Source organism: Dermacentor variabilis, chromosome 6 (genome assembly GCF_050947875.1).
Source record: "Dermacentor variabilis isolate Ectoservices chromosome 6, ASM5094787v1, whole genome shotgun sequence".
In the NCBI taxonomy this organism is placed as follows: Eukaryota; Metazoa; Arthropoda; class Arachnida; order Ixodida; family Ixodidae; genus Dermacentor; species Dermacentor variabilis.
The window spans coordinates 29,494,362-29,521,493 of NC_134573.1; the positions used below are offsets into that span (position 1 = coordinate 29,494,362).

Here is a 27,132-nt window from a genome sequence, read left to right on the forward strand (position 1 = left end):
TTGCGAATCAGTCCGAAAAACCGAACGAAACACTGTACGGCGTCCAAAATTTCGGTCAGCATTCTACATTAGTTCTACGAAGTTGGTGGCAGTGCCGGGGGAATTTCGATTATTCGAGCAGATTTGAAAATTCTGCCGGCAACTCACTTTCCTCTATGTTGTTTTTTTTTATTTCTGTGATAATTTGTCTGCTTCATGAGAAGACCGTGGATCCTTGGAAATTAACCTCTCAATGTTTGCAAATTTAAACAGATGAAAATGTCCTGGTCAAATGATTCGATTCTCACATACGTGCAGCTGCTTGGTTTACGTGTTTGCATGTGTGCAGCCTTTATAATATGTTGTTTTTGTCATAGTGCGGCACCACTTAAAGTGATGTTTGCAACTCTGGCCACTTATGCTATAAGTGGTTATGCTGTAGTTAGGAAATTAGGGTATACGTGAGGAAACTTTGGCCACCAGGTACATGTGCGAACAGACAACTTCAGTGACAGATATGTCCAACTGGGTATGTTACTGATATTTCTGCACGATATGGGAGTGACATTCATTTTTATAACTTTCTCTTAGGGGTGTGCGAATATAAAAATGTTCTAATACGAATTGAATACAAATACTTAGCTTTGAATATTGAAAATGATATGCACATGCATTTATTAGCAAGTTGGGTTAACTTGTTATGTTGGAACGTCGCAATTGCATTGTCAATGTTGAAAATTTACCGACAGATATAATACTCCCTAATGCGAAATTTGAGCGCAGCTCTATACATGTTTTGGTTTCGCAATATATTGGCTGGTGCAAACAATTTGTCTTGTGCGATACGTTGCAAACAGAGTGAAATGTGGCGCGACTGCCTCGCTCATCTGGAGATCGCAAGAGCCAACACATGGGCGACACGTGGGCGCGATGCAAAGCAGCCGCTGCCGACCGGCCTCCCAGACGACGCACCCTACAATGGCGCCATCTCGTAGCCATCGTCGCCGCACTGCGCTTCTCACGCTTTTGCCATACCCTCCTCCTCTGCTTTCTGGCTCATGGTTCCGCTGTACACTTCTCTACGCTTTCCTCCTCACTCATTTCATCCCCCGTTCATTTTAATTTTTCTCTGGGCTCGTTCCCTCGGTTACGCCGGCGCCCGCGCACCCTCGCTGTCCGCAAACCCGTGCCCATTGCTACTGAGAGGCTGGCTTTCCCGCCGAGTTCAGACGTTCAGCGGCTAAGTGTGCTTTACAGGCGAAACATTGCCAGCAACATTAAATTGTCACAAAATTCAGCACGAAATCACCCAAATGCTCTTAGATCAGATAGAAACAAATGCTAACAACCATGTTTTCTCCCACACAGCCAGCAATATATTTGACTGGAATATTCGTATCCAACCGAATATTCGAATATTTTCGAATATCTATTTTTTCAAATCAGATACGAATAATAATGATGTAACATTCGATAATATTCGATTTTTTTAAATATTCGCACATCTATTCTTTTTTTCTTCTTTTTTTTACTGTGCCTTAAAGGAACACTGAAGAGAAAAATTATTTGAGCTGTGATAATAAATCATGCGGCCACAATACCAAATAATACTACAGTACAAAGAACTTGGTAAGCCAGAACAGGCGCAAAAAGCAAAAGCAAAAAAACTGCCGTGAAGTTCTCGCACTAGCTCGTCGTGACATCATGGACTTAGACAGCATGAGCTAGGGCTCGTTTAAGTGCGCTAAAAATAGACTTCCTTGTGTTCTAAAGAAGCCAAAGGTAGAACATGGCGAACTTCGTGAACTTTTACTGAGCCAATGCGCCCCAAACAAACAAATACAAATTTTGAAATCCGTGATGTTGCATTGACAAGATGGCACTGAGGTTTCAGAGCGAAATACACAAAAGTGAAACTGACCTTCAATTTCTCTTCTATTAATCAAGATATCATTACAAAATTAATGAAGCTAGAGCTCTGAAATAATACCTGCCACATCAGGCAAAACCGATTTAGTGTTTGACTTTAGTTTAAAAAAAAAAAACTGGGTTATAGTTGTGCCACTGGGTATGAGCCCATTCTTGGACAATCCCTCAGAGTGGACACAAGGGGCCGGATGTCTGAAGTAGATATGTGCCGTGCTTCTCCATGCATACACCTCTCACCAACATCCTTCCCTCAACGAGCATCTCCTTCATCCTCACAATGCATACCGCTAACAGCTGGCTACGTCACAAGGACAAAGTAAAGAACATGGCATCTGGTGATTTCCTTCCTTGCCCTTCACTGTCAAAGATGCAACTGCTAACGCAGATTACAGCAGAAGCAAGTGTGAAATGGCATACTTTGTTGTGGAAGCTAGAAACATACAACTTCTGGCGATGCATGCACTAGCAAACCCTCGGTACCATTATCAAATAAAGAGCTCAAATATCTGCACTCATTAAACGAAATACCTTCCAACGAGTGTGACTTCAAAAGTCACTCATCATTGTTTCTGTGGTTTTATTTGTACACAATGTACACATCATCTATGACGTTTTGAGTGGAATAAGTCTGGCTGTGAAAACTAGAAATAAATCTGCAGCTGGAAGTTAGCGCAGTGCTTTTCTTGTGTGCCTGTGGTGTTCATGCCCCCCGCCCCCCCTGTGCCTGCGCTACAACAACTGAGAAAACAGCTACAGGCACTGAGGCTGTGCTCATGTCATTTACTACTGCTGCTACCCCACCAACTCAAATAAACTTTCTATCATTTAGATTCCAACATTGTGTTAGATCTCCGTGTTTTCCTTTCTAAAAATTTTTGGCTTCAGAAAATATTGTTGTACACATGGTGTTATTAAGCCTCCAACTTGTGAACATCAAGATTCGTAAAATCACTAAGATTCGGATGTGGACACAAACTCAAAACGGGGAAGAAGGGCAGGGTATGTGACACACATTTAAAAAAATAAAGCTTGCCCCGAACGCAGACTTTTTCAGGGATACAAATGCCCTTTATTAAAGATGATTTACCTTTAGGCACAGTGCACAAGCAGCAACAAGCTTCCAGCAATTGCTGACAAGAAAAACATCGTTTTCAGATCACACTGACTTTTTCAGCAACTTCGCCGTTGCTGATTTCGTCTGCTTCAGAAACTTGTCTTTACAAAAATGCTCAAAGGAAGCACCCCTCTTGCATCCTTCCACTATTAGACGACTTCCAATGGAAGGTCGTAGAAGCAATGAGCAAAACCTTCGCAAATTGTGAACAGCATCTATTCCTTCTAAAACATGACACATCATTCGTGAAAGCATAAAACGAGCTGAAATTCATAAGCTTCATGGAAAATTCAGGGGAATTGGCAAGTGTGAATTATGCTGTAGTGAGGCTGCAAGTGAAGTTATCACTGACCTTGGCTCTGTGGGTCATCTCGCGGACGTCCAGCTCCTCGAGGGTGCCTACTAGACCATTGTCGTCACGGAAGCCACACAACACTCGTGGGATCCCCACCAGGAAGGACTGCGCCCACCACTTAAGCAGCTTGAACCTGCGAAAACAAGAGAAGCAACAAAGTTCTGGAAGCATGTATGGAACTAAGTTAATGGCAGTACCAAGTTATTGCATATTTGCAGATTACCCTTATCGAACACTGAAAATGTCACTCATTGCTTGTGGAGTTGGTACGCCAGTAAAGGCAGAAAACTGAAAGATGGGTGGCAACGCCACATTGAGGTTCCCGCAATAGCTGTCCATGTCTTTGTGGACTTGGATGGCACCTGCTCGGGACTAATTACCACTTTGGCGATACAGTCGAACCCACTTATAACAATATTATAACGCTTATAATATAAGTGCAACGAAAATTCCATCATTATAGCCAATAATTGTTATAACCGGGTTGCATGAAAAAAATCAAAATAGGGGGATGGCAGAGCTAATGTGAGAAAACTATATTAGCAGGGAGGTCAGTGCCCCTCCCCAGCACCTTCCTCCATCCAGCTGCTGATTGTGTTCACTCATTTAACTGCTTCCTGGGAGCTCTGATCGCGTTGTAACAAGCTGCGGCTGTCGGCGTTAAAGAATGGCACTGCTATAACAAGTGCCAAGAGGGGTCATGGGCGGCACGCGATATGCGAGCACTGCCAACACATCGTTTTGGTGGCCCCAAAAGGGGCCTTTTAAAAATTTTGTGAAAGTTGTCGCAGCAGCTTGTCAGCTTCAGACATCCAAAGAAAGAAATGCTGAGGTGAGATCGCCACAAGCATCTTGCCATGTACTTCTCACTGGCTTGCACGGGAAAACCCTATGTCTGCCAGCCTTGCATGCTTTACGCGAAGCTTGCCTACATCCCCCAAGGCATCCAGGTGCTTCACATAGTGCAGCGGAAGGTTCCTCGTGAAAACGAAGCCCCTAAGGGACTGAATCATCTGCCGGGCCTCCTGCAAGGACAACGTTGAGGCAGCCTTCCCTACCACGTCATTGCTGCTGTCGTCGCCATCGCTATTTGATATACAAACATGTTCGCAACGATCGCCTGATCGGTTAGAAGCACTTAGTTTCCAAATCTATAGCCGTGCGCTTTCTTTTCACTGGCAACGTCGTGCATTGCCGATGATTAGCGGGTCGATCGGCCATCTTTCGTTTCGGCGGCGAGTCAAACGAGGCTGAGAAACAGCGTGGCCAGCAACGATTTCGACGCAACCAACAAAGATGAACGCGAGCGATTAAGCTGTTTGCAGAATTGCGCTGAATGAGGAGCCAGCGAGCAACATGCGAGCAACCTGTGAGCAGCGCAGTTGACGCGGTCCATTCGTGTTCAGAGGGGTGAAACGGTGACGGCAGACAGGCACGGGGAGATGTCTGGAAAACTAGCGCGTGGCGGCTGTTGGAGGAGCGGCCCCATTTTGAAGCAGCTTGAATTTCCCTTTTTTTTTTCTTCTTTTCAAGGATTTCGCATTTCGCTACTTTTTAGCTCGGACACCCAGCAGCCAGATTTTATCGTTACAACCGATAATGCAGCATTGGGGCATTGTAGTAAACGGGTTATTTCACCATGGAACACATACAAATATTGACGGTGCAGCAGCTTCCCATTGTTATAACCGATATATTGTTAAATCTGGTATCGTTATAAGTGGGTTCGACTGTAAACAGGAACACCTACAGTTCTAATAACTAAAAGAAAAATTTCTTAAATAACTAAAATATAAAAGTAATATAAAAGTAATATGTAAGAAGAATAATAGCTTAAAGAAAAGAATAACTAAAAGAATAATTTAGAAAGTTCTGAGAACCTTCTTCCACACAAAAAGGAACCAAATATGTGAAAATGAAAATAGCTCGAAATTCGTGATGTGACAGTGACAAAGGGTGCTGCAGCTTTCATGTGAAATTCAGAAAGGGTAATTTTTGCCTTTATTGTCTCTACTGGAAATTGATCATTTCCCGCCAAATGAAGCAGAACCCCCGTTAACTCGAAGTTGCAAAGACGGAAAAATTTCTAGATAAGCGAAATCACCAAAATAAAAGCCCACTGGCTGCACACAGACCCCATGGAGCATTTCCAAAATGCCTCAAGGGTAATATTCTCAGTCATTTTCGTGTGCATTGGCTCTGGACACACCGGCGTCTATGGGCAAGACAGCATGCTTGGCACAGAGTCAGCACAATTGATCCTGATGCAATACTTGAAGACAGTCATCCGAGCAAGACCGCTTCCCGACATCCAAAAAGCTGACACTGCCAATTCTTGCAATTCTTGCATCGTAATGAATTCTGGACAATCGCACTTCGACAACAGAAACTGAACTGTGGAATAGTTAATTTGTTGTTTCCTTTAGCAGATGCCCATGAGTGATGTGGCATTTACGTGTCGCGCAAGCATGAAGTGAGCCTCCTAATCAAGCAGGGACCTTGCTGAAACACTGTGGCTAAAGAAGCCTGCTGGCTTCTTTTGGGCACAGCATGGGCTGATTGTGCCTGTGAAGAGTGCCGATCATTCTGCTCAATGTTACTATTAAAGGGCCCCTCACCAGGCCACGTAGCAAACTTCGGTTGTACTCTGGAAGTTGTTGCGTGCCTTCTAGAGAGCGTTATGCCACAAGAATTTTTCAATTTGGTTCATTAATAGCTGAGATAGAAATATTTCAGTGCCGCGAACCAATTATTCCAGGAGGCGAGTGTCACTGCCAAGAGAGACGCTCTCTCTGCTTGCCCCGTCTAGACTCCGCAGGTGGAATTCCTTCCGTGCAGTCCCTGGCACTGCAGCTCGAGGATCACGTGACGCGCAAGTCACGGGCCCCTCTTTCCTTTCTTTTTCCTCGCTTTCTTGCTACGCAGAGCATTTTCACTGATGGTGTCGAGCTGCTGTGATTGTCTCGTTTCACGCATCGCACAATTTTGCGCTCTGTGCGTAAGAAAACCTAACTAGCGTTGTCAGTCAGTGTTTATTGCTGCACGAACACTGTGGCAGACATAAGCGGGTCACAGAGCATGATTGCTCACTGGAACATGGTAGAAAATGAGTTTCGTTGTCTGCGCGCATGACAGCACGATGTGGAAACAAGCAGACTAAATGGAAGTACATCTCTCTTGATGCAGCGTGAAGCAAAACAAAAAACATGCAGACATTCAATTTGTCTGTTTCATTACTAATCTAAACTTAATTCATCTATCTGTATCGGGCATGCGCTGTCTGTGCTACCTTATCAGGACAGCACTGATATCACACATGCATTTGACTATTTGAGAGTGTGCCAATAAACCCTTCACTGTTTTCTTGTTCCTGCCATCGTGTAGTTACCTCGATCTTTACAAGACACACGTTGCGCACGTTACACTATCGAAGCAACAGAGTGCACAAATAACAGATGTTGCCTTGAATAATTCTCGAAATCACGTGCCATTATGAGCGACATCACAACACTGCGATCATGGAGGAAGGAAAAATATAGGAGGGAGCATTACATCACGCACCGAGCCCTGGCAAGCAAACACTCCGTGAAGGCACAGTGGTGGCCCAACACACGGCCTCTTTCGTCGAGATCACGGAGAAAGAATCGAGACTTGCTGAGACGTATGGTTCCCAGTAGCTATGCCAGTAGTTTTTGTTCCGTGCGTGTTTGTTCAACTGCCCCACCATGGCTTTGCCTGCAGAGTGGGAACACTAAAACCAACCGCACACTTTGACATGTGATCACGTGTTGGGCCACCAGGTTTGGCATCAATCACGTTATGGTATGCTCCCTCCTATTTTTTTCCTTCCTCCATGACTGCGATGTATGTAGGTGCACTTGTGTGATATCCGTCGACTCTCCAGCTCTCTGAATCTCTGGCGCCTGTAAAGACAAGGGCAAACGGCGTTCGGTTTGAAATTTCAGCTCTTTCTGTGGTACGTAGTGATGTAATACTTAGCGGACAGGATCGTTAGCGCACATTGTATGCACGGAACTTGTCAGCTGAAAAAAGACCAGAGCTGGTGAGGGGCCCTTTAATACACTGTGACCACATTAATGTATCACAGACAGGCTCCTAAAATGACAAAAAAAAGCAGACCCAGCTCCCAGCTCACCACTGCTGCATGATGCCACAACAAAGTGCCAGCGAGCAGCCGAGCAAGTGCATGTGAGTGGCGACTGACAGAAAGACGGGGGGGAAAAGAGAAGCAGGAAATGCGGCCCGGCATGGCTTTGCTAGCGAGCTGCCGCCAGGTTAAAAGCGAGTGCAACCGACGCTGCCAACACTACCGCTTTGCCTTTTCCCTGGTATATTCAGTCTATATTTCGAGATATCCAGAATCTGGTGTAAATGCCTTGAGATAAGCAGTGAAAAACACTGGCGTTGTTGACACGAGGGCCGGAAAAAATTTTTGACTTACTCGACGACGTAAAACCTCACTCATACATTTCGAATAAAAACTCAAGAAGAAGAAAAAAAAAAACCCTTACTATCTGGGAAAACATGCGATCAAAAGTCTCCATTAAATTTGTCAGCCTAAACTGTACCTTAGATCCACGTAAGGCGAAGCGTTACGCGAATTGTTGCAGCACGAGACGCTGATGCACGCCAAGTTCGTGGAGCTCGAGTGGCTCGTGATGGGCTTTGTCGTTTCTGCCCCTTCAGCAAGCTTACATATGCACTCCTCGAACTAAGCCTGGGTCAGCAGCTGGGGGCAGCCTTTGACCTGCCCGCTCGGCGAGAATCGCTGTGACACGAACGCTGACATTCGTGGGCTGGCAGGTCCCGAGCAAACTGACCCACAGGTTATCGTTTTCCTATTGCATAGTGTTGTATTAAGGCAACAGGAATCCAAAATGAAATCAAAGTGGTGGGTTGACGCTGGAATACGATGCCTACAACCAGAGCAAAACATGACACTCACTTCATGCTACCTGTAGCAGGAAATGGCGGCGCATTTGAATTATCGCCGATTAAAAGCCTGCACTACGCTTCCAATGGCACTACACCCCACATGCTGCAAAACAGATAGGTGAAGATGTTTATTACAATAAGGTTGGCGGTGATAGCAGTGGAATGGGAAACTGAGTGCACGCCGACATTTTTACGTGAGACGGGCGGGCGAGTAGTATTGCGGGGAAGCTGTTGCGGCGAGTGGCTACTGTTCTCAATTGCATGTGTGCACCTTGTACCTTTTCTTGTTTGCATGGGATCTGGCAACTGGATAACTTTTTATGATCACAGTTTGGCAATGTACCAAATGTTGGTGCCGAAAGATCGTCTTTTTCGGAATGTATGTACCCGACAAAAAGATTCACAGACGATTACGATGCTCATTAATGCTAAATTTGAACGCAGCTCAACATGCGTTTTCTTTTCACGATATATTGGCTGGCATGGACAATCTGTCTCGTGTGGCACACTGCAAATGGAGCAAAGCGTGGCGTGACTGCCTCGCTAATCTGGAGATTGCAAGGGCCAGGGTGGGCAATTCACCACAGCCGCCGCCGACAGACCTCCCAGACGACGCGCACTACTTTGGCGCCATCTCGTAGAAATCGTCACCGCACTACGTTTTTCTTCTTCTGACCTTTCGCCGTAACGTCCTCCTTCACTGAAAACCTCATGGTTCCACTGCACCATCCTCCTCCAGTTTCCTCCTCGCGTATTTCATCTCCCACTGCACTCTGCGTTCGCTCTGTCTTCTTTCGCCATGCTCGCTTGCTCGATTACACCCGACGCTTGTGCAAGGAACAGCCACTTAAGAGGAAGCTTTAGCTCGAGCCCAACACCGACGCGGCCTATTCAAATGCATGTAAAATGCAAAAATGTTATTCTGAGATAACCACTGGACCGACTTTAATGAAATTTGTTGCATTTGAGAGAGAAAGTCAAATTCTAGTGACTGTTGGAAGCGGAATTCCAATTTAAGGCCTGAACTTTGTTATAAAGATTTTGAAATATTTGATCGTTTGAAAAAAATAGAAAGACGAAGTTTACAAATTCATAGCTGTGCATCAAAAACAGATATCGCAGTTCTGTAAACAGCATCCATTAGATCTCTGAAAGTGGACAAATTTGATATAAAATTTTACATCTTACGTGAATTTGTTATGTTGGTTACAAGGGTTCTGCAAAAGCTGTATTTCCATATCACTAAATTTTTTTATATTCATGTGTAATGTATCAATTTTGTCCGCTTTAGATGTACTATTAGATGCAATTCACAGAATTCTATTATCCTTTTTAGTTGTTGAGTTACAGCGTTGTAAACTTGATAGTATCATATTTTTTTTTGAAAATGTTTGATTTTTGCCGGTTTTTAATAAAACATTGACGACGGAACTAAAAAATTCGAAACCAACAGTCACTAGATTTTAAGTTTCTTTTTTTTTTAAATGCAACAAACCTCGTCAAATTTGGTGCAGTGGTTGCCGAGAAAAACGAATTCTCCTTTTACATGTATTTAGATAAGGAGCACCTAAGCTAAAGCTTCCTCTTAAGAGCTGCGCTCTAATAAGTATTGGGAAACATCCTGCGTTTTCCACTGCGAACATTTGTACCAGGGATCGTACATAACAGGTTCGTATCAACTAGGTTCTACTGTATTTTAATATATAAGAGTTCGAGTTAACAAGGTTCTACTGCAAACGAAAACACAGTCTTAAAGAACACTTAAGGGTTCTAAGGCTATTTATAGTATACCTTTAATACCTCTTTAAAGGCGAACTGCCACAAAATTTCACTCGGGATAAATTGCCTATAAGTGCACAGTGTACTATCTATGTAGTTTTGGCACAGCTGCAAGGCTGGTAATTGTCTAATTTTCTTAATAAATAGCACTTAAGATGATGCGTGCAGCTGGCAGTGAGCGGTAGCGATACGGACGTGGCGAAATTCCCAGAACTTGTGTTTTCCACTGCGAACATTTGTACCAGGGATCGTACATAACAGGTTCGTATCAACTAGGTTCTACTGTATTTTAATATATAAGAGTTCGAGTTAACAAGGTTCTACTGCAAACGAAAACACAGTCTTAAAGAACACTTAAGGGTTCTAAAGCTATTTATAGTATACCTTTAATACCTCTTTAAAGGCGAACTGCCACAAAATTTCACTCGGGATAAATTGCCTATAAGTGCACAGTGTACTATCTATGTAGTTTTGGCACAGCTGCAATGCTGGTAATTGTCTAATTTTCTTAATAAATAGCGCTTAAGAAGATGATGCGTGCAGCTGGCAGTGAGCGGTAGCGATACGGACGTGGCGAAATTCCCAGAACTGTACCGTATTTACACTATTGTAAGTCGACTCGAATGTAAGTCGACCCCCCCAAACCGCATGACAGGAAAAAAAAGAGAGAGAGAGAGAGAGAGAGAAAGCATACCCGAGGGCGCATTCGATAACGAAAATTTATTAGTAGCTGACATGGTCACTGGACTACTCGTCTTCACTAGTGTTGCCATCGTCATCGTTGCTGCGGTACCACAGCGCGTCGTGGTCCAGTGAAATTTCGCATTTGGCAAACGACCGCACCAGGACATCTTGTGGAACAGCAGCCCACGCCGAATGCACCCGATCACACGCAGCCGTCAGGGGGGCTCTTTTGACAGGTCCGGTTGGCGTAATTTCGCGGTCTTCTGCTGCCAGCCGCTCGTTGTACTCATGGCGGAGCAGGGCCTTAAAATTAAGGCGACAGTCCGGGCTTGTTTCATGACCATGTCGCACTTCGCTAGCAGGGACCGATCACGCATTTCAGCGTCGTACGCCGCAAGCTTTGCCTGCAGCTCCGGAAAGCATTCAGACTTCGGCACGTGGGAACTTTCTCACTTGCCGTCACAGGTGAAAATTTCGCTTCGCTGCAATCGCCACTCTCGCACCACCCGTTCAGAAACATGGAAATTGCGGCCCGCTGCGCAGTGATTTGTTTCTTTGGCGTAAAGGATGGCAGCCCTCTTGAACGCTGCTGTGAACAAGTGCCGAACAATTAGTGGGCCTGGAGCACTCATGACGACTGTGGAAGCATAGAAGTAGCACGTAGCCGGCAGTCAAATGGAACGCGTCAAACCAATGCCAATGCCTTTCAACTAAGAAAGAGAAACTCGCGAGCGGTGTCAGCCCTTCCATGAACTGCCGATACTCCCCGCAAGCGCCGCCGTTCTGAGGGTGCTGCCGCAAATGGGAACAGCGGCGCTTCCATCAACTATCGATCCCTCCTCCCCATGAGTGATGCATGCACTGTAAAACTCTGAAAAATGTTGAAAGACCTTTCCGAAAAGCAAACAAACACGCGGGATAGCGAAAAGATACGGGTAGGGCCATAGAGCAAACATAAAATTGTAACTACGTTGTAGCTCCCGTTGGTCTCGCTTTTTTGGCGGTGCCATGTTTTGGTTTCGATTGTAAGTCGACCCCCAACTTCAGACTTTCAAATTTAAAAAAAGTGGCCGACTTACAATCGTGTGAATACGGTACACGCCTGCTGAACAATGAGTGCCTCTCTCGGCATGCTTTGTCAGTGCACACGCAATTTGAGCTGCTGCAAAAATGCCGACGTGTTGTGTGGCCATCGGGTGCTCGAACGCATACGTGAACACAAATGACGGCTGTGGCTTACACAACGCTGTGAAGTGGAAAGCCAAATACACTTTTCCTGTCAACACCGCTTTCAGAGCACAAGCGTGCACTGCAGGCCTGTGCAACGCAGACCAGCTAACATGCACAAAGCATGTAAACTGCACTTGACGAACCTGCACAGGCTACATTTCGCAAGTACAGTCGCTTACCCTTGCATGGGTAACGATTTCTCAGTGTGACTAAAAGTATGATGAGCTGTGAAGGCGCACTAAAAGCAAAGGTACAATTAAACTTCGATATAATGAACTTCAATATAATGAAATTCTCAAATAACAAAGTATTTAGCTTTTCCAAACCTTTTGTTCATAGAATACCATGTATTTAGAACCTCAATATAACAAAGTGTATTTGTATGTAATTTCAATATAAAAAATTTCGCTTCCGCCGCAAAGGAATGCCGAGACAATAAAAGGAAACTTCTGCGGCCGCCAATGGTCAAATGATTGAATTACAAGCGGCTGCTTGCAAACGCACCTCTCAAATCGCAGGCAGCACGGCAAGAGCGACTGCCGAAGTGGAGCCGCATCATGTTCTATATAAAGCCTATACGCAATAAGATCCTATCACGCCACGTGCACTGTGTACTTTAGGTGCGAATGAAAGTTTGCGAAGGTGAGACAAGAAAGATGGTGGCTTCACGAGTGTAGAGAGAGAGAGAGAGTAAAACATCTTTATTAATAATATTCGAATGGCGAGAGCAGTGTGGGAGGAACCCTTAGTCCAGGGTCCCTAAGATGATTCAGGCGATGTTTCGAGCCCGTTGTATCACAGCTCGGAGGACCTCACGAGTCCTCCGAGTTGGCAAGGGAGGAAAGAGGTTTGCAGTGCACTCAATCGTGACGTGGAAGATTGTGGGCGAGCTGCCACAGCCAGGGCAACGATCTGCACAACAGTGTGGGTAGAATTTATTGAGAGAGACAAGATTTGGAAAAGTTGTGGTTTGTAACTGGCGTAATGCCACTGCTTCCTCTCGCGAGAAGGATGGCGGTGGTCCGGCGTGGGTGCGACGAATGCGTGTATAATGATGGAGTATGTCTTTGTAACGGAGCAAGGGATCCCCCCGCTCTGAACTAGTCGCCTCATCACGCCGAGTCACCCGGAGGGAAATTTCTCGGGCAACCGCATGTGCGCATTCAGTTACCCGGCAGCGAAGTATGACCAGGGGTCCAGAGTAAGTGGATGCGGGGAGGTGTGGTTGGTGTATTTTGCAGGATCTGTTTGAGAATTCGGTGCGCCGCTCTCGGAATGCCATGTCCTGATAGGAACGCCCAGCATGCCTGTTGAGAGTCAGTCAATATATACACTTCCTCAGGAACACGGATGGCATATCGAATTGCAAGAGTAACACTGAGAATTTCTCCGTAAGCGGTATTTGTTCCGCGCATTGCAGCAGAGTCTCTCAGGGATTCAGTGCCATCCAAAACTATCGAGGTATAGCCCTCTTGAGTGCGTGATGTGTCCGTGTATAAAGTATGTGTTTCCGGGATGTTTGCAAGCATGCAGCCAATGTATCATACACGGGCTTTGCACCGCCCTTTGTCATGCTCGCTGTGCATATTACGTGGCAATGGATGAATACTTTGTGCTTGGCGTATCGCTGACGACAAGGTCGTTGGACAGGTTTCAGATTCAAGGGGTAGGATAGAGTATCCTAGCCGTGTGAGAAGATTGCGGCCAGTAGGAGTGAGTAGGAGGCGCTGGCGATGGCTGACCCAATGTGTCTCTAGCAGCTCGCCTAGTGTGTTATGTGTCCCTAAGTTAAGGAGACGGCGTGTGGAAGTATAATTCGGGAGGCCATGGGCCAGCTTCGTCCCTTTGCGAATCATTGCGTCTATGCGAAGTTGTTGCACTTGGGTCAACCGCTGAAATGGGAGATGGTATGTAAGGCGGCTGATCACGCATGCCTCCACCAAGCGCAGCAGGTTCTCTTCTCGAAGGCCCAAGCGCCTGTTGGAGACCCTCCGGATCATGGCCGGAATTTGCTCAATCTGTCTGGATAGAAGGGAAACGGTGTAGTTTGACCTGCCATCCGCTTGGACGTGTAGGCCGAGGATACGAGCACGATTAACCTGTGGTATCGGTGTGCCATCCACGTGCACAGTGATAGGGGTAGTAGAGGAACGGCTCCGGGGGCGAATGATTATGAGCTCCGACTTTTCCGGAGCACACCTTAAGCCGCATTTTCTCGAGTACTAGGATACTGTATTGACTGCTTGCTGCAGTCGGTCCTGGATGACTTCGTCGGAACCCTGTGTCGACCAGATAGTAATGTCGTCCGCATAAATAGCGTGGGCGACATCAGGGATCTGGTCGAGTAGCCGGGGAAGCCCTGCGACCGCGATACTGAATAGAGTAGGGGAAAGAACTGAGCCCTGGGGCGTCCCACGTCCTACAAGGCGAATCGTACCGGATCGATGCGGTCCCATTCGTACGGTGGCTGTGCGATCTCGAAGAAATGCACAGATATAGTTGTACATACGAATTCCACAGTGTGAATGTGCAACATTGCGAAGGATGAGGTTATGTTCAACATTATCGAATGCCCCTTTTAGGTCTAAGGCGATGAGTGCTCTCGTTTGGGTGGACGACGGAGGTCCTATGACCTCCTCCCACAATTGTAAAAGCACATCTTTGGCAGACAGATGAGCCCGATATCCGAATTGAGAGTTAGAAAATAATTATTTTTCTTCGAGGAAGGGCTGCAGACGCCGCAAGAGTACATGCTCCATGAGCTTACCAATGCAGGATGTTAGGGAGATGGGTTGTAAGTTTTAAACTTTAACAGGCTTGCCCGGTTTGGGGATCAGTGTGATGTCGGTGTGTCGCCATGCTGAAGCATGCCCTTGCCCCAACAATCATTGAAGACATGGGTGAGGTGGTTAATATCCGCGTCACTGAGGTTACGAAGGGTGGCGAATCGGATGTGGTTGGCTCCCGATGCCGTGTTGCGGCGTAGGCCTTGTAGGACCACCCGCACCTCGTCAGGTGTGATGTCTGCATCGAGCAATTCGTTCGCCTTGCCTACATAAGGATAGTCAGGGTACTGCGGCGGCGGGCCTGTGGGTATAAAATGCTTCTCTAGCTCCCTGAGGAGTGTCGAGACATCGTCCCTGTACTCGTGCATTAGGATGTGCAGCTGTTGAAACGTTTTTCCCTTTGTTGTGGTGGGGTCTGTGAGTGAGCGAAGAATTGACCACGTTTTTGCTGTGCTCAATGTGATTGAGAGGCGACCGCAAAATCCTCGCCAGTTATTTCTCGTAAGGATCTCTGCATACTCCTGAGATTCCCGTGTAATTTGATGTATACGTTTCCTAAGTTTGCGGTTGAGACGTTGTCGTTTCAATCGTCGTGTCAACCATCTGCGGGCGTTCCAAAGACGACGTAAATGCGGGTCTATGTCTGGTGTCTCGGTTGTCGTGCGCAGTGTGCTCTTGGTGGCATCTAGATCTTGTGCGAGAGAGTCAAGCCAGCGTTCGTACCCTTGGCGCTCAGGTGGGTCCTGGCGACGTAACCTGAATTTCGCCCAATCCGTTATACGCAGCCTTCACGCGTGAGCAAAGAGAAAAAGGGGGAGGTGAGCTCGCTCGTGGTAAACCGATCAAGCGTGCACATGAGGGGTGAAGGGGGGGGGGGGGGGGCATAATTTGGCGCTTTGTGATTTCTGGCGCGCGTCTAGGCCATGGCTGCGCATGGCTTTAAGCACAGCTGAGTGCATACGCAGCCACACACCCTGCTTTAGATGTAATCTGCCGCGTGTGTAAAGAGTAGGCGTGCTTAGATGGTGTGCCACCATGTAAACTGTCTTACCATGTGTTTAGTATTGGAGGTTGCGTAATCTCAAGTTTTGCTGACTTGTTGGAACGAGAGGCAGACGAAGCTTTCGCTCCCCGCTGCCGGCGCTTCTCATGATGGCGCCGTCCCAGAGCGGGCGACACTATCAGCTGTGGGGGCATAGTGCACGTGATAGCGTGGCTGGCTTCACTTAATTCGTACCACTGATGTGAAGAAGATATTTGTCGACGTGGCATGAAACCATATCATTCGTCGCGGACTCTCAAATTTATCAAAATAAATTGTTTTCTCATTCAAATTTGCTTTGTTCGATTGCCTACTAATTTGGAAAATTCTGCGGCCCCTTTTCTTGTAAAAAAAGATTTATCGCCGACTGTACTTATTTGCATAAAGGGTCGAATTTCAATACAACGAAATTTCAATATAATGAAGCAAATTGCTGATTTTACCTACTTTGTTATAGTGAGGTTTAACTGTAAGTTGTATTCAGGGGTAATATCTTCAAGCGCTCATTTCCAGTGGTGCATCATATTCAAGACATTTCGTCCATCTCTACACTGCACACATTTAGGTAGACAAACACAAGCCTTTCCGAGACAGCGCCAGAAACTGTGTCAGCAGGAACCGCATGCTGCATTTGTCATGAAGAATGCGACGAGGTGGCGATGGTGCAGACATAGTAGCAATAAGCGATGCCGGAATGCAATGCCACCAGAGCAAATCTGGCGAAACATTACCACAGTCGGAGTCAGGCTGAGCTTACGTGCACTTTGCTGATCAGATGTTGCTATTTCACTGCTGTCTTTCCCAGTTTTGATTTTTTATGCTTCAATGAAGTTTTGGTCTTTCTATCCCTCACACAATTCTGCTTCGGTAAGTCCTAGCAAGTCAGTGTCTGAGTTTGCACCTTGGATTGTGTTCAGGGAGTGATGTGGGTATAACTGTTACAGGGGGTGTCAGCAAAAGCTGTGAGTGTTGAGACCTTTTCCTTTTGCAGCTTGTCACAAACATCAAGCAGGAGGTCACTGCTAGCCATGTTGCTAGCTTTATAGCCTGGTTTAATTGTGTCAGTAAAGGATTTTGCTACAAGAAAGGGTAATATAATTCGTACACATTTTTCTGGCTTTTTGCTGTGGATGATAACGTGGTATCATGGCAATGTCTCTTTATGCTGAACGAAAACGCTCAGAGAGCCTTCGGTGAGTACATGCTTTGAAGCGGTATGATCAGGTAGCAAAGGAAAGATGCCTTGTGCATGTTGGTTGTAGTTGCTTCAGCAATCATGACAGCCTGTCACCACAGAGCCCAACAAGGGGGTGCTACAACTTTTAACAGAGAAATGGCTTGCACACGCCAGCCATACATCACTGCTCTAACACAATGCACTATATTCAAGGTAAAATTTACCGTACAAGGTTAACCCAAGCCACCTGAGAAAGACAGGAAAAGTGGGAAGAAAGGAGACAACTGGACACTAAGGAAAATTGATATGAAAGTAATGTTTCAAGGAGAGGGACAGGAAAAGGGGACCACTGCTTTCCCCCATATGGGTAAGTCCAGGGTGCTGTCTATATGAAGCCGAGGCCAAAGGTGTGCGTCTAAACAACTTATCCCTAGGATTCCCTTTTCTCCGAACATGACTCAGCCGCACAAGGCTGAGCACAGGAAGGTCTAAACCCCCTATGTGTTCGGTGTCCATGGTGTCGCAACACACCAAATGCATGCTAATGCAAACTCTCCTGTGGGGTTCCAACATTCAGACTTGAGTGATCCCCATACCTTCATTTACCTTCTTCTGATCTGGCAATGGCAGGGTCAAGTATATGAGAACCGTATCCGAGAAGTTTGGGCATGGAGCTCTTGGAGCATTTATATTAGTGTACCAGTTGCACAGCTCCATTTCATCCTCTCTTCAGAATATCAGCTATTCACATCCGGTTTGTAAATCATACTGCCATCACTCTCCAAGTCAAAAGAAGATTCCTTGAGGGATGTGGTAGCAAACACAAAAGCCAGTGAGGTTCCTTGTGGCAGAATGCTTGGAAACAACTCCTCTGTGAAGTAATGGTTTCAGTGTGAGTTTCACTATACTGCCGATATTGCAAAGCGTGCTGGTAGACATAGTGGGATGATGAACAACTCTGGTGAGAAGCGTGTTGTGTTTATACCATGATGACCCCACTTTCCCCTGGAGATCAAATGGCAGGAAAGGTGAGAACATAGATTCTGCAATAGGAGTGTGGTTTAGCAGATGCACCCCCACATTTCCCCACAGAACTCAACGGAAACATCTACAATGGCATTGTCCGCAGCATTCTCCTCAACGTTGCTTTGAACAACGGCAAAGGGACAAGAACTACTGTCCATAGGTCAGCATAGTCACGAGTACACTGACTCACTTCACACTCATTTCACAGGTGTGGGATAGGGGCGTGAGAGAGTGACAATGGGTGCTGGTTATTGAGAGTACGAATGAAAGTCTGTGACGGTGAGTTTGAATGGACGTGAGCATCAACACGAGTGAGTGCCGACAAGTGCAAGAGCACATTAATGTCAAGGAGCGCACAGCCTGCGAAGATATTGGTAAGCAAGTCTTATTCTGCTGACCCATGAATGTCATCATTATGCTCACTAGGCTGCTGTGCATGCACTCCGAACGTGGCGCAGTCGGTCTATTGAAGCAGACTATTTGCAGAGGACTTACCGACAAAAGTTGCGGTACTGCTGCTCAGAGAGGCAATCTCGTGAGGTCTTCAGCTCAATGTAGCTGCCCGTAGAGCCTGGCTGTGACTGCCGACCATGTCTGTGCACCCGAGGGTCAACGCCATCCACCTCGGCACCAAATACGAGGGAATGCGACTCGAGCCGACTTCGCACCACTATGCAGTACTCCTCGCACTCGTTCACCACCGCGTCCACATCGGGCACACCCTCAGGCTCCGCTGTGTTAGTTACACGCAACAAAAGACCCAGCGTTACCAACAGTGCTAGCCTCACAGCCTTACTAGGAAGTCAATTACACCAGGTGTTTCAACTAATACACTGGCAAGACTTACAGATTTAGTGCCCATTTTATTGAGTACCATTTCGGTGGTTCTTGCTTCAACAACAATTGAAAACAAAGGAACAAAAAAAGAAAGGGAACTATTGAGAAAAAAAATAAAGCTTGGCATTAAATATGCCTGTTACTGCTCTTTATTGTTTGAACTTTGAACCCACGAGCAGCACTTACTTGAAGAAAACAAGATTGCACAATATGCTACCGCATCAAGTGGGTGTATAATGATCACAAGTTGTAAGAATTATGGCATGAAGACAGTGCCATTAATGTTGCTCATCTTGTGCGGGCTATAAGAGTACAGTGTGCAGCAACAGCAAATGAATGCAGATGACAAAGTGGCATGCCAGCCACACAAGGAAAAAGACTCACCACTGACCATGTACTGCTCGAATTTGTAGCCCCAGAATGACATACGGTCGCGGCGAGGGTCAGCTGCATCCTCAAGTCGCCGCTTCCGCTCAGAATCTGTCTCAAAGGCGCACAGGTAAATGCTGCCTCGAAAACGGCACGCCGCCAGAAGCCAGTCCTCGCGTGCCTCGTACGCCGTGCATGCCAGCCGCGTCAGCAGGCCCCGGTAGCAGACAAAGTCTGTGTGTAGGCTGTGCGTGATGTGCGTCATGTAAGACAGCATGAAATCAACAGACAACAAGGAAGGAAGGAAAGAACGAAGGAAGGAAGGACTGCCAATCTTCACTCTCTGCTCTGAGTTTTTGGTTCCCATTCGGGTAACTTTTATGCACAATTCACAAAGGAAACACACCTAACACATTAACATAACCTAACACAATAGTGTGTTGAGTGTTTCAAGTTAAAAGTCTAAATGAACCCTGCAAGTTTTGCGCTAGTCCTTTTCTAAGCAGGTTGCCAAAATGAGAGTACCACAAAACAGCCCCTTTAGTTGTGTTTTCAAAAATCTTTCGATATTATGCAACTTTGGCTTGAGCCCCAAGTACTTGGGTGCCAGCCGAATCAGTTGTTCATCCTTAATATGAAACTGCGCCGATCTCTAACCTTATAACGAGTGCACCTTTACAACTACCGATGTACCGTTCCATGTTACCAGTGTATATAATTTATGTTTACATTTTTGTATACAAAGAGAAAGAATGGTTAGATTGTTAGCGCATATGTCATACCCTCCGTCTGTTCCAGTATTTTTTACGCTTCACTTGCAGCATGTTGTACCAACGCCAAATTTCTACCCTTCTGAAGTTCTTTTCTTTTTTAATTTTTCAATGTCTATTTGAGTAGAATAGCACTATATTTAGCATTACGTGATAATCATAATTGCAACTGTATGTGGGAATCAGGACCTTTGTCAAGGATACACACCTTTATTCTTTCCTCGCCCTTAAGCTTTCAAGAAAATAAAATGATCAATCAATCAATCAATCAATCAATCAATCAATCAATCAATCAATCAATCAATCAATCGAAAACTACACATGGTAGAGTAGAAAAGAGTGTCTTGCATGGCACAGTTGCTAGAAAGGCTAAATTAAACTGTGGGGTTTGATGACCCAAATTATAACAGTGGACTACGAGCAACGCCACAGTGCCCCCTAAGCTCTGGATTACTTAAGAGGAAGCTTTAGCTCGAGTGCTCCTATCTAACTACATGTAAAAGAAGAATTCGTTTTTCTCGGCAACCAACGCACCAAATTTGATGAGGTTTGTTGTATTTAAAAAAAAACTTAAAATCTAGTGACAGTTTGTTTCAAAATGTTGAGTTAGGTTGTCAATTTTTTATTAAAAATTGGCAAAAATCCAAATTTTTCAAAAAACATAACTATCAAGTTTACAACTCTGTAACTCAACAACTAAAAATCATAATACAATTCTGTGAAATGCACCTAATAGTACATACAAAGCAGACAAAATTGATGTTACACACGAATATAAAAACATTTAATAATAGGGAAATACAACTTTTGCAAAACCCTTGTAACCAACGTAACAAATTCACGTAAGATGTAAAATGACATATCAAATTTGTCCGCTTTGAATGGTCTAATGAATGCTGTTTACAGAACCGCGATATCAGTTCTTGATGTAGAGCTATGAATTTGTAAATTTCGTGCTTCTATTTTTTTCAGACGGTCAAATATTTGAAAATCGTTTTAAGAAAATTCAAGCCCTAAATCGAAATTCCACTTCCAACAGTCACTAGAATTTAGCTTTCTCTCTCAAATGCAATAAATTTCATTAAAATTGGCTCAGGGGTTATATCAGAAAAACATTTTTGCATTTACGTGCATTTGAATAGGCCGCGTCGGTGTTGGGCCCGAGCTAAAGCTTCCTCTTGAGGCATTACTTAAGGATCACTTGATGCAGGAGTGTCCTTGTATTCTGCCCCATCACAATTCGACTTCCGTGGCCAGGAATCGAACTCACGACCTCGGGCTCAGCACCAGCACTGCAGCGGGTGCTCCAGCGGTTCACTAAACGGGACAAAAAATTGGTCAGGTGCAAAACTGGTACATTTGATTGGCAATCAAGTACGCTGCTTCCCTTGCAGGCTGGATACAAGCATTTTGATATGAAGGTCCACCATTTGCTGCTAAGCAGTTCCTCTCAACAAAAATTAACTCTCTGCATCTGGTCCATTTCTATCAGTCATCATTCAATCTCAACAAGTCGGAAGTGTGTATATTTAGGTGTAATTAGTGTTGATTGTAGTTTACAATTCAACAGCCATGTCTCTCTCAATAAAAGACATAAATATGTCTTATGGGATATATGTATGCTCATTACGGCTTTACTGTTCTTTTTGTCACCTATAATGGTTTCATTGTACATTTTCATTCACTCTCCTATCAACTACTGTGTAACTTTTGGAATAACACATACAGGAGTCATTAACATGTATACTGAAAAATCATTTTCATCATGAGTACTCTTTCAGTTGACAGAACAATAGACATTTGTCTGCAAAATGTGAACCTCACACGTTAGGAACATTAGTGATACAGACAAGGAATAACAGAGGTCCTATCCCAGACTCTTAGAGAAGTTTTCCAGACGCGACAGGCAAGGAGGTTGAGGGCTCGGCAAAGCTGTCCACAAAGTGCTGTCAATTCATCACCGCGCTTCATCACTGTGCTTTTCGTCGGGCTGACAACTGATTGCCATGCTACACCACTATCTCCTTCACAACTGTCATGTATGCAAATGATGATCACCGACATCAACAACGTGGCGGCTTTCCTGGATGCACCCCTACCTGGTGGACTCATTCATCTGATTTCAGCCACATCATCAACATCTTCAGTACAAGCCGATGACAAATATGCTACTTGCACCAGTAAACTTCAGTGGGCACGCAAACGGCGCTACTGGCGAGGCTCTTAATCATTTCCCCTTCGAGATGCAGGTTGGTGAGCAATTATCGTTATACGCTAAGCGATCTTATTACCTGTGTCTGCTACTGTTCCCGTGCCCACGGGTATTGTGCGAGATGTTAATTGAATGCTTCGCTATGACTTTTCTGCTATTATGCTCCGGTGACATTGAGACTAACCCTGGTACTCATACTCATTCCAAATCCCTTTCAGAAATCGATTCCATCACTAATGACCCCACTGAACAAATGAAGGTTCTCTTTGACTCTATTAAAGATGTGTATAACTGCTCACTTCAAAGTAGCAGGTTCCAAGCTGACTTTTCTGCAGATGCTAAAACGGTTAAGAATGAACAAAAGAACTTCGATACTAAAATTAGTGGAATGAACAAAACAATAGAAGTGCTTGAAGAAAGAACAAGAACACTAGACCGGTACAAGGAACAATTTGTAACAATGTGAAAATCCCTTGAAGAGCCCACCGCTAGAAATGAACTGTTAGAATCTCAACTGAATGAACAAGAAGACCGGTCACGTTGTGACAATTTAATCATTTATGGCCCACCAGACACCAAGGAAACTTGGCAAAAAAGTGAACAGAAAATAGTTGCAACTTTTACCTCGGTTCTTGAATGCTTTTCTTTCAATCTCATCGAGCGAGCACATCTAATTGGCTGTTTTGCACCAAGTAAATGTCGACCAATAATTATAAAGTTCAGTTGTTTTAAAACCAAAGGAAGGCTTCTTTCGATGCGGAAAATGTTTAAACATAAAGGCATGACTATAAGCGAAGACTTTTCACCTGCTACACACATTGCTAGAAAGCAGCTCTTCGATTTTGGTAAAAGCCAGGCTTCTCCTTAACCTTTCAAGCTCTGTCGTGACAAGCTGTATCTGAATGGAAAGTGCTATTTTTTTTTATCGCTCCTACTGCCTCTGTTCAGGAATTCGTGACACATCGTGACAACACAATCAACACTGACAACCATTCACCACATACAACATGTGTATCATTGTAGGAAAATGCGAGGGGCGGTGGCTGTCTACCGTCATCACGTCCTCCGACATCAGTCCTGTTTACCAACGTTTGCAGCAATCTTAATTAATACGACCCCTTATCATTCGCAATAGACTCATGCAACACCCAAATCACTGCCTTAACCAAAACATGGCTGGCACTTCACGTCAATGACAAACTTTTTCATTGCACACAGAACTACGTTTTATACCATTGTGATTGCACTGCACACAAAGGAGGCGGTGTTTTCCTGACCGTATCAAAATAATACCTCGATCTCCCATCAGCATTATCGGGCCCCTGGAAACTGTCTGGGTTTCTATTACCTCTGATCACCAAACCATAATAATAGGCGTGTTCTACCACTCACCCTCTATGTCATCTTTATTGGCCAATGAATTCTATGACACTATTTGCCATGTACACAATCGCTTTCCTTCATCGCCCACAGTAGTCCTCGGTGACTTCAACTTTCCAAACATTACGTGGAACAATAATAACCAACCCTCGCTGCCGCCTTTTTCCCAACAAGCTAAGGAGTTTTTAGAAGCACACTGTATTTTTTTTCACTTTCACAACTCATTACCAATCCTACATGATCCCCCACCAATGTAGCAAATACACTTGACTTAATCCTAACCTCCCATCCTGACCTGATATCTTCAATCACACATTTACCTTAAGCAATCATTCTCCTTGGTCAGCTTCTTGGTCACCGCTTCATGTCGATTTCAACTCAACTAGTCCCAAAACGGCTAAACAATGGAAGATTATATACAATTACAAAAAAGCAGACTTTGACACAATTAACAGGGAATTAACCTCATTTCTAGACAACTTCCTCCATAATTTTGCCAACCGTTCAGTCCAAACTAAGCAGAACTTGTTCATTGCTAAAGTAAACAAACTAACCAACAAGCATATACCGACTCGCAAAATTGTTCTAGATCCACAAGCGCCCTGGTATGGTCCGCATATAAAGCGGCTTGCCAACAGAAAGAAATGTTTTTTTCGCTTGGCTAACAGCTCACCCACTGAATTGAGGTGGGCTACTTACAAATAAGCATTTGATACTTACATACCTGCAGCATAAATTTTTGCCTATTACTCTTCCACCACAGCTAACAAATAACGTCAACAAATTTTGGAGAACTATCAATCCCACATCTAGTGTCCACACTGCCTTGAACGACTCTTCGGGTTCCCGTCTTCCACGCCAGCAATGTGCTACTCTCTTAAACGATACCTTTGTCAAAAACTTTTCCACCAAGTGTAAAAGTGTTCTGCCTGCCACACGCGAATATGACTATATACAAATGCCTTCAATTATTGTTGAAACATCTGGTGTCTTAAAACTAATTATTTATCTCGATATGAACTCTTCTCCCAGCTATTACTCAATTAGCACAAAATTCCTGAAATGTACTAATGCTGTTAGTTCACTTGTTCTTACAAAGCTTTTTCAGCAGTCCCTAGACACGTCAACACTACCTAAAGAATGAATGATCGGAAAGGTGGTTTCCCTTCATAAGTTAGGTAACCAAAATTTACAAATAACTGCCGTCCCATTTCATTGACTAGCACGTGTTGTAAACTACTTGAACATATAATTTTTTCTACCCATGTTAAATTCCCCTGGTATAATTAATTTTTCACCCCAGCTCAGCACAGCTTTTGTAAAACTTTCTAATTTGAAACACAACTGACTTAATTCACTCACAATCTGCATCAAATTTTGGATCGTTCTTCTTTTGCTAACTGTAGTTTCTTAGATTTCTCTAAAGCGTTTGACAAAGCTTGCCAGACTTCTCTTGTAAAAATTAAATAAACTAAATCTAAATCCTAACCTTCTCACGTCGATTAAGCTCTTTCTAACAAACCGCACTCAGTTTGTTACAGTAAATGATATTAATTCTTTCAGCGATGTACATTCTAGGGTACCTCAAGGTTCAGTTCTGGGCCCTCCCCCTTTTCTCCTTTATATTAATGACTTTCCTGCCACTCTGTTTTCTAATGTACACTTGCTCACTGATGACTGTGTTATTTTTTATGAAATAACTAATGAAACGAATGTTAACAGATTGCAACTTGACCTTAACACAATATCTAACTGATGTAACTGGTGCTTAATGGAACTAAATATTAACAAATATAAAGTACTACATGTATCCCGTGTTTTTTGCCAACATGCCACTTACCACTTAAACAGTATTCCTTTAGAAAGAGTTAACTCGTACAAGCACTTAGGTGCCCATGTAACTAAAAACCTGTCATGGTCAATTCACACCGAATACATTACAGTCAAATCTCGTTATTGTGAACCCCACATTAACAAATATATCAAATTCATGAATATTTTAATAAGCCCCGCCAGGTTTCCTATATCTTCAATGTAAAAATATTTCAGAACTACAAATTTCAATACACCACATATTTCAGAATAACGCATGTAGTTTATTTCCACCTTAGAGCCAAGGAACATCGGTATTATGAATTCAGCTAAAAGTAACAGCACCGCAACTCTCGCATGAAACAGAAACCGCGAGTGCAGTAGCTATCATCATCACCATGCCGAGTGCCAACTGCTTCACCGCAAGCTTCACCAAAAACTTCACGACAAAGGTTTGGCGACGTTCGGGCAAGATCCAACTATGAATGCAGCTGGTGACGGCGCTAAGAAGTGAAAGCAGTTTTCGCTGCAGGTCAAATTGGACATATTGCAGGAAATCGACGCAAGGAAAAAGCAAATCAACATGTGCAGACAGCGTGGCATAGCCCGATTGACCATCGCGACCATTCTGAAAGACCGAGACAAAATTGTCAAGCTTCCCCGGGAATCGCAACTCACTCCTATGAGAAAACGGCTGTGACTGCGAAACTTTAAAATGTGGACCAAGCTGTTCTCACATGGTTCAAAGATGCCAGACTGCAAAACGTTCCTGTGTCTGGCCCAATGCTACAAGAAAAAGCCCGCAAATTTGCCGATGCACTTGAATGTGCGAGTTGGCTTTTTCGTTTCTGCCAAATGAACGGAATAACTTCACAGGTAGTCTCAGGCGAGGTAAAGGCTGCTGACAGAGAAGGCGCGTATTCCTGGTGCAATGATCGTTTACTAGAGGTGGCTGAATCGTACTCTGAAGACGATATTTTCAACGTGGATGAGACCACATGTTTTTATCAGCTCCTGCCACACCGGATGATGTGCTTCAAAGGGCAGCAATGCAAAGGAGGGAAGAAGTCGCATCTTCGCGTGACAGTCCTGCTCTGCTGCAATGCAACAGGCATGAAGAAAATTAAACCACTCATCATCAGCAAGTACGCAAAGTCTCACTGCATGAAAAATGTCACGTCGGTGCCGTATGACTGCTGCGCCAACAAACGAGCCTGGATGACCAGAGAACTCCTTTCAGAGTGGCTCTTCAAACTCAACGACCAAATGAAGAAGGATGACTGAAGAATTCTACTGGTTGTCGACAACTGGTCTGCTCACATTGTGAATGTTTGCTTGACGCACGTTCGCTTGGAGTTTCTGCCACTAAACAACATTTCCTTGCTGCAACCCCTAGACCAGGGCATTATAAGGAGTGTGAAAGCAGAATTTCGTAAGCACCTTGTGCAGCAGTTGATTATCCACCTCCGCCTAAAGCAGACGACTGCAATCAATATTCTTCAGGCAGCGGAAATGCTCACAAATTTGAAGGAGTCCACCATTAGCAACTGCTGGCAGAAAGCAGGGCTTGTCGAAGTGCCTGTGCAGCTTGAAGAAGAACTGCAGGTGACCGACAACAACCCAAGAGACCTGTGGACTGAGGTTGCGGAACTTCTGCCTGCCGTCCCTTCCTTCGACGACTACGTGGAGAGCGAC

The 27,132-nt window shown here is 44.7% G+C and overlaps 1 protein-coding gene across 1 annotated transcript in view; it reads right to left on the reverse strand.

The window, feature by feature from the left end:
* Positions 1-27,132, reverse strand: part of LOC142584711 (decapping and exoribonuclease protein-like) — a 59,362-nt gene that overhangs the window by 25,350 nt on the left and 6,880 nt on the right. Inside the window, exons 2-4 of the mRNA XM_075694919.1 lie at positions 19,279-19,508; positions 18,553-18,790; positions 3,375-3,510 (exon numbers count right to left, since the gene is read on the reverse strand). Coding sequence (XP_075551034.1) covers positions 3,375-3,510; positions 18,553-18,790; positions 19,279-19,508 — 604 coding nt within the window. The remainder of the gene's footprint in view (positions 1-3,374; positions 3,511-18,552; positions 18,791-19,278; positions 19,509-27,132) is intronic.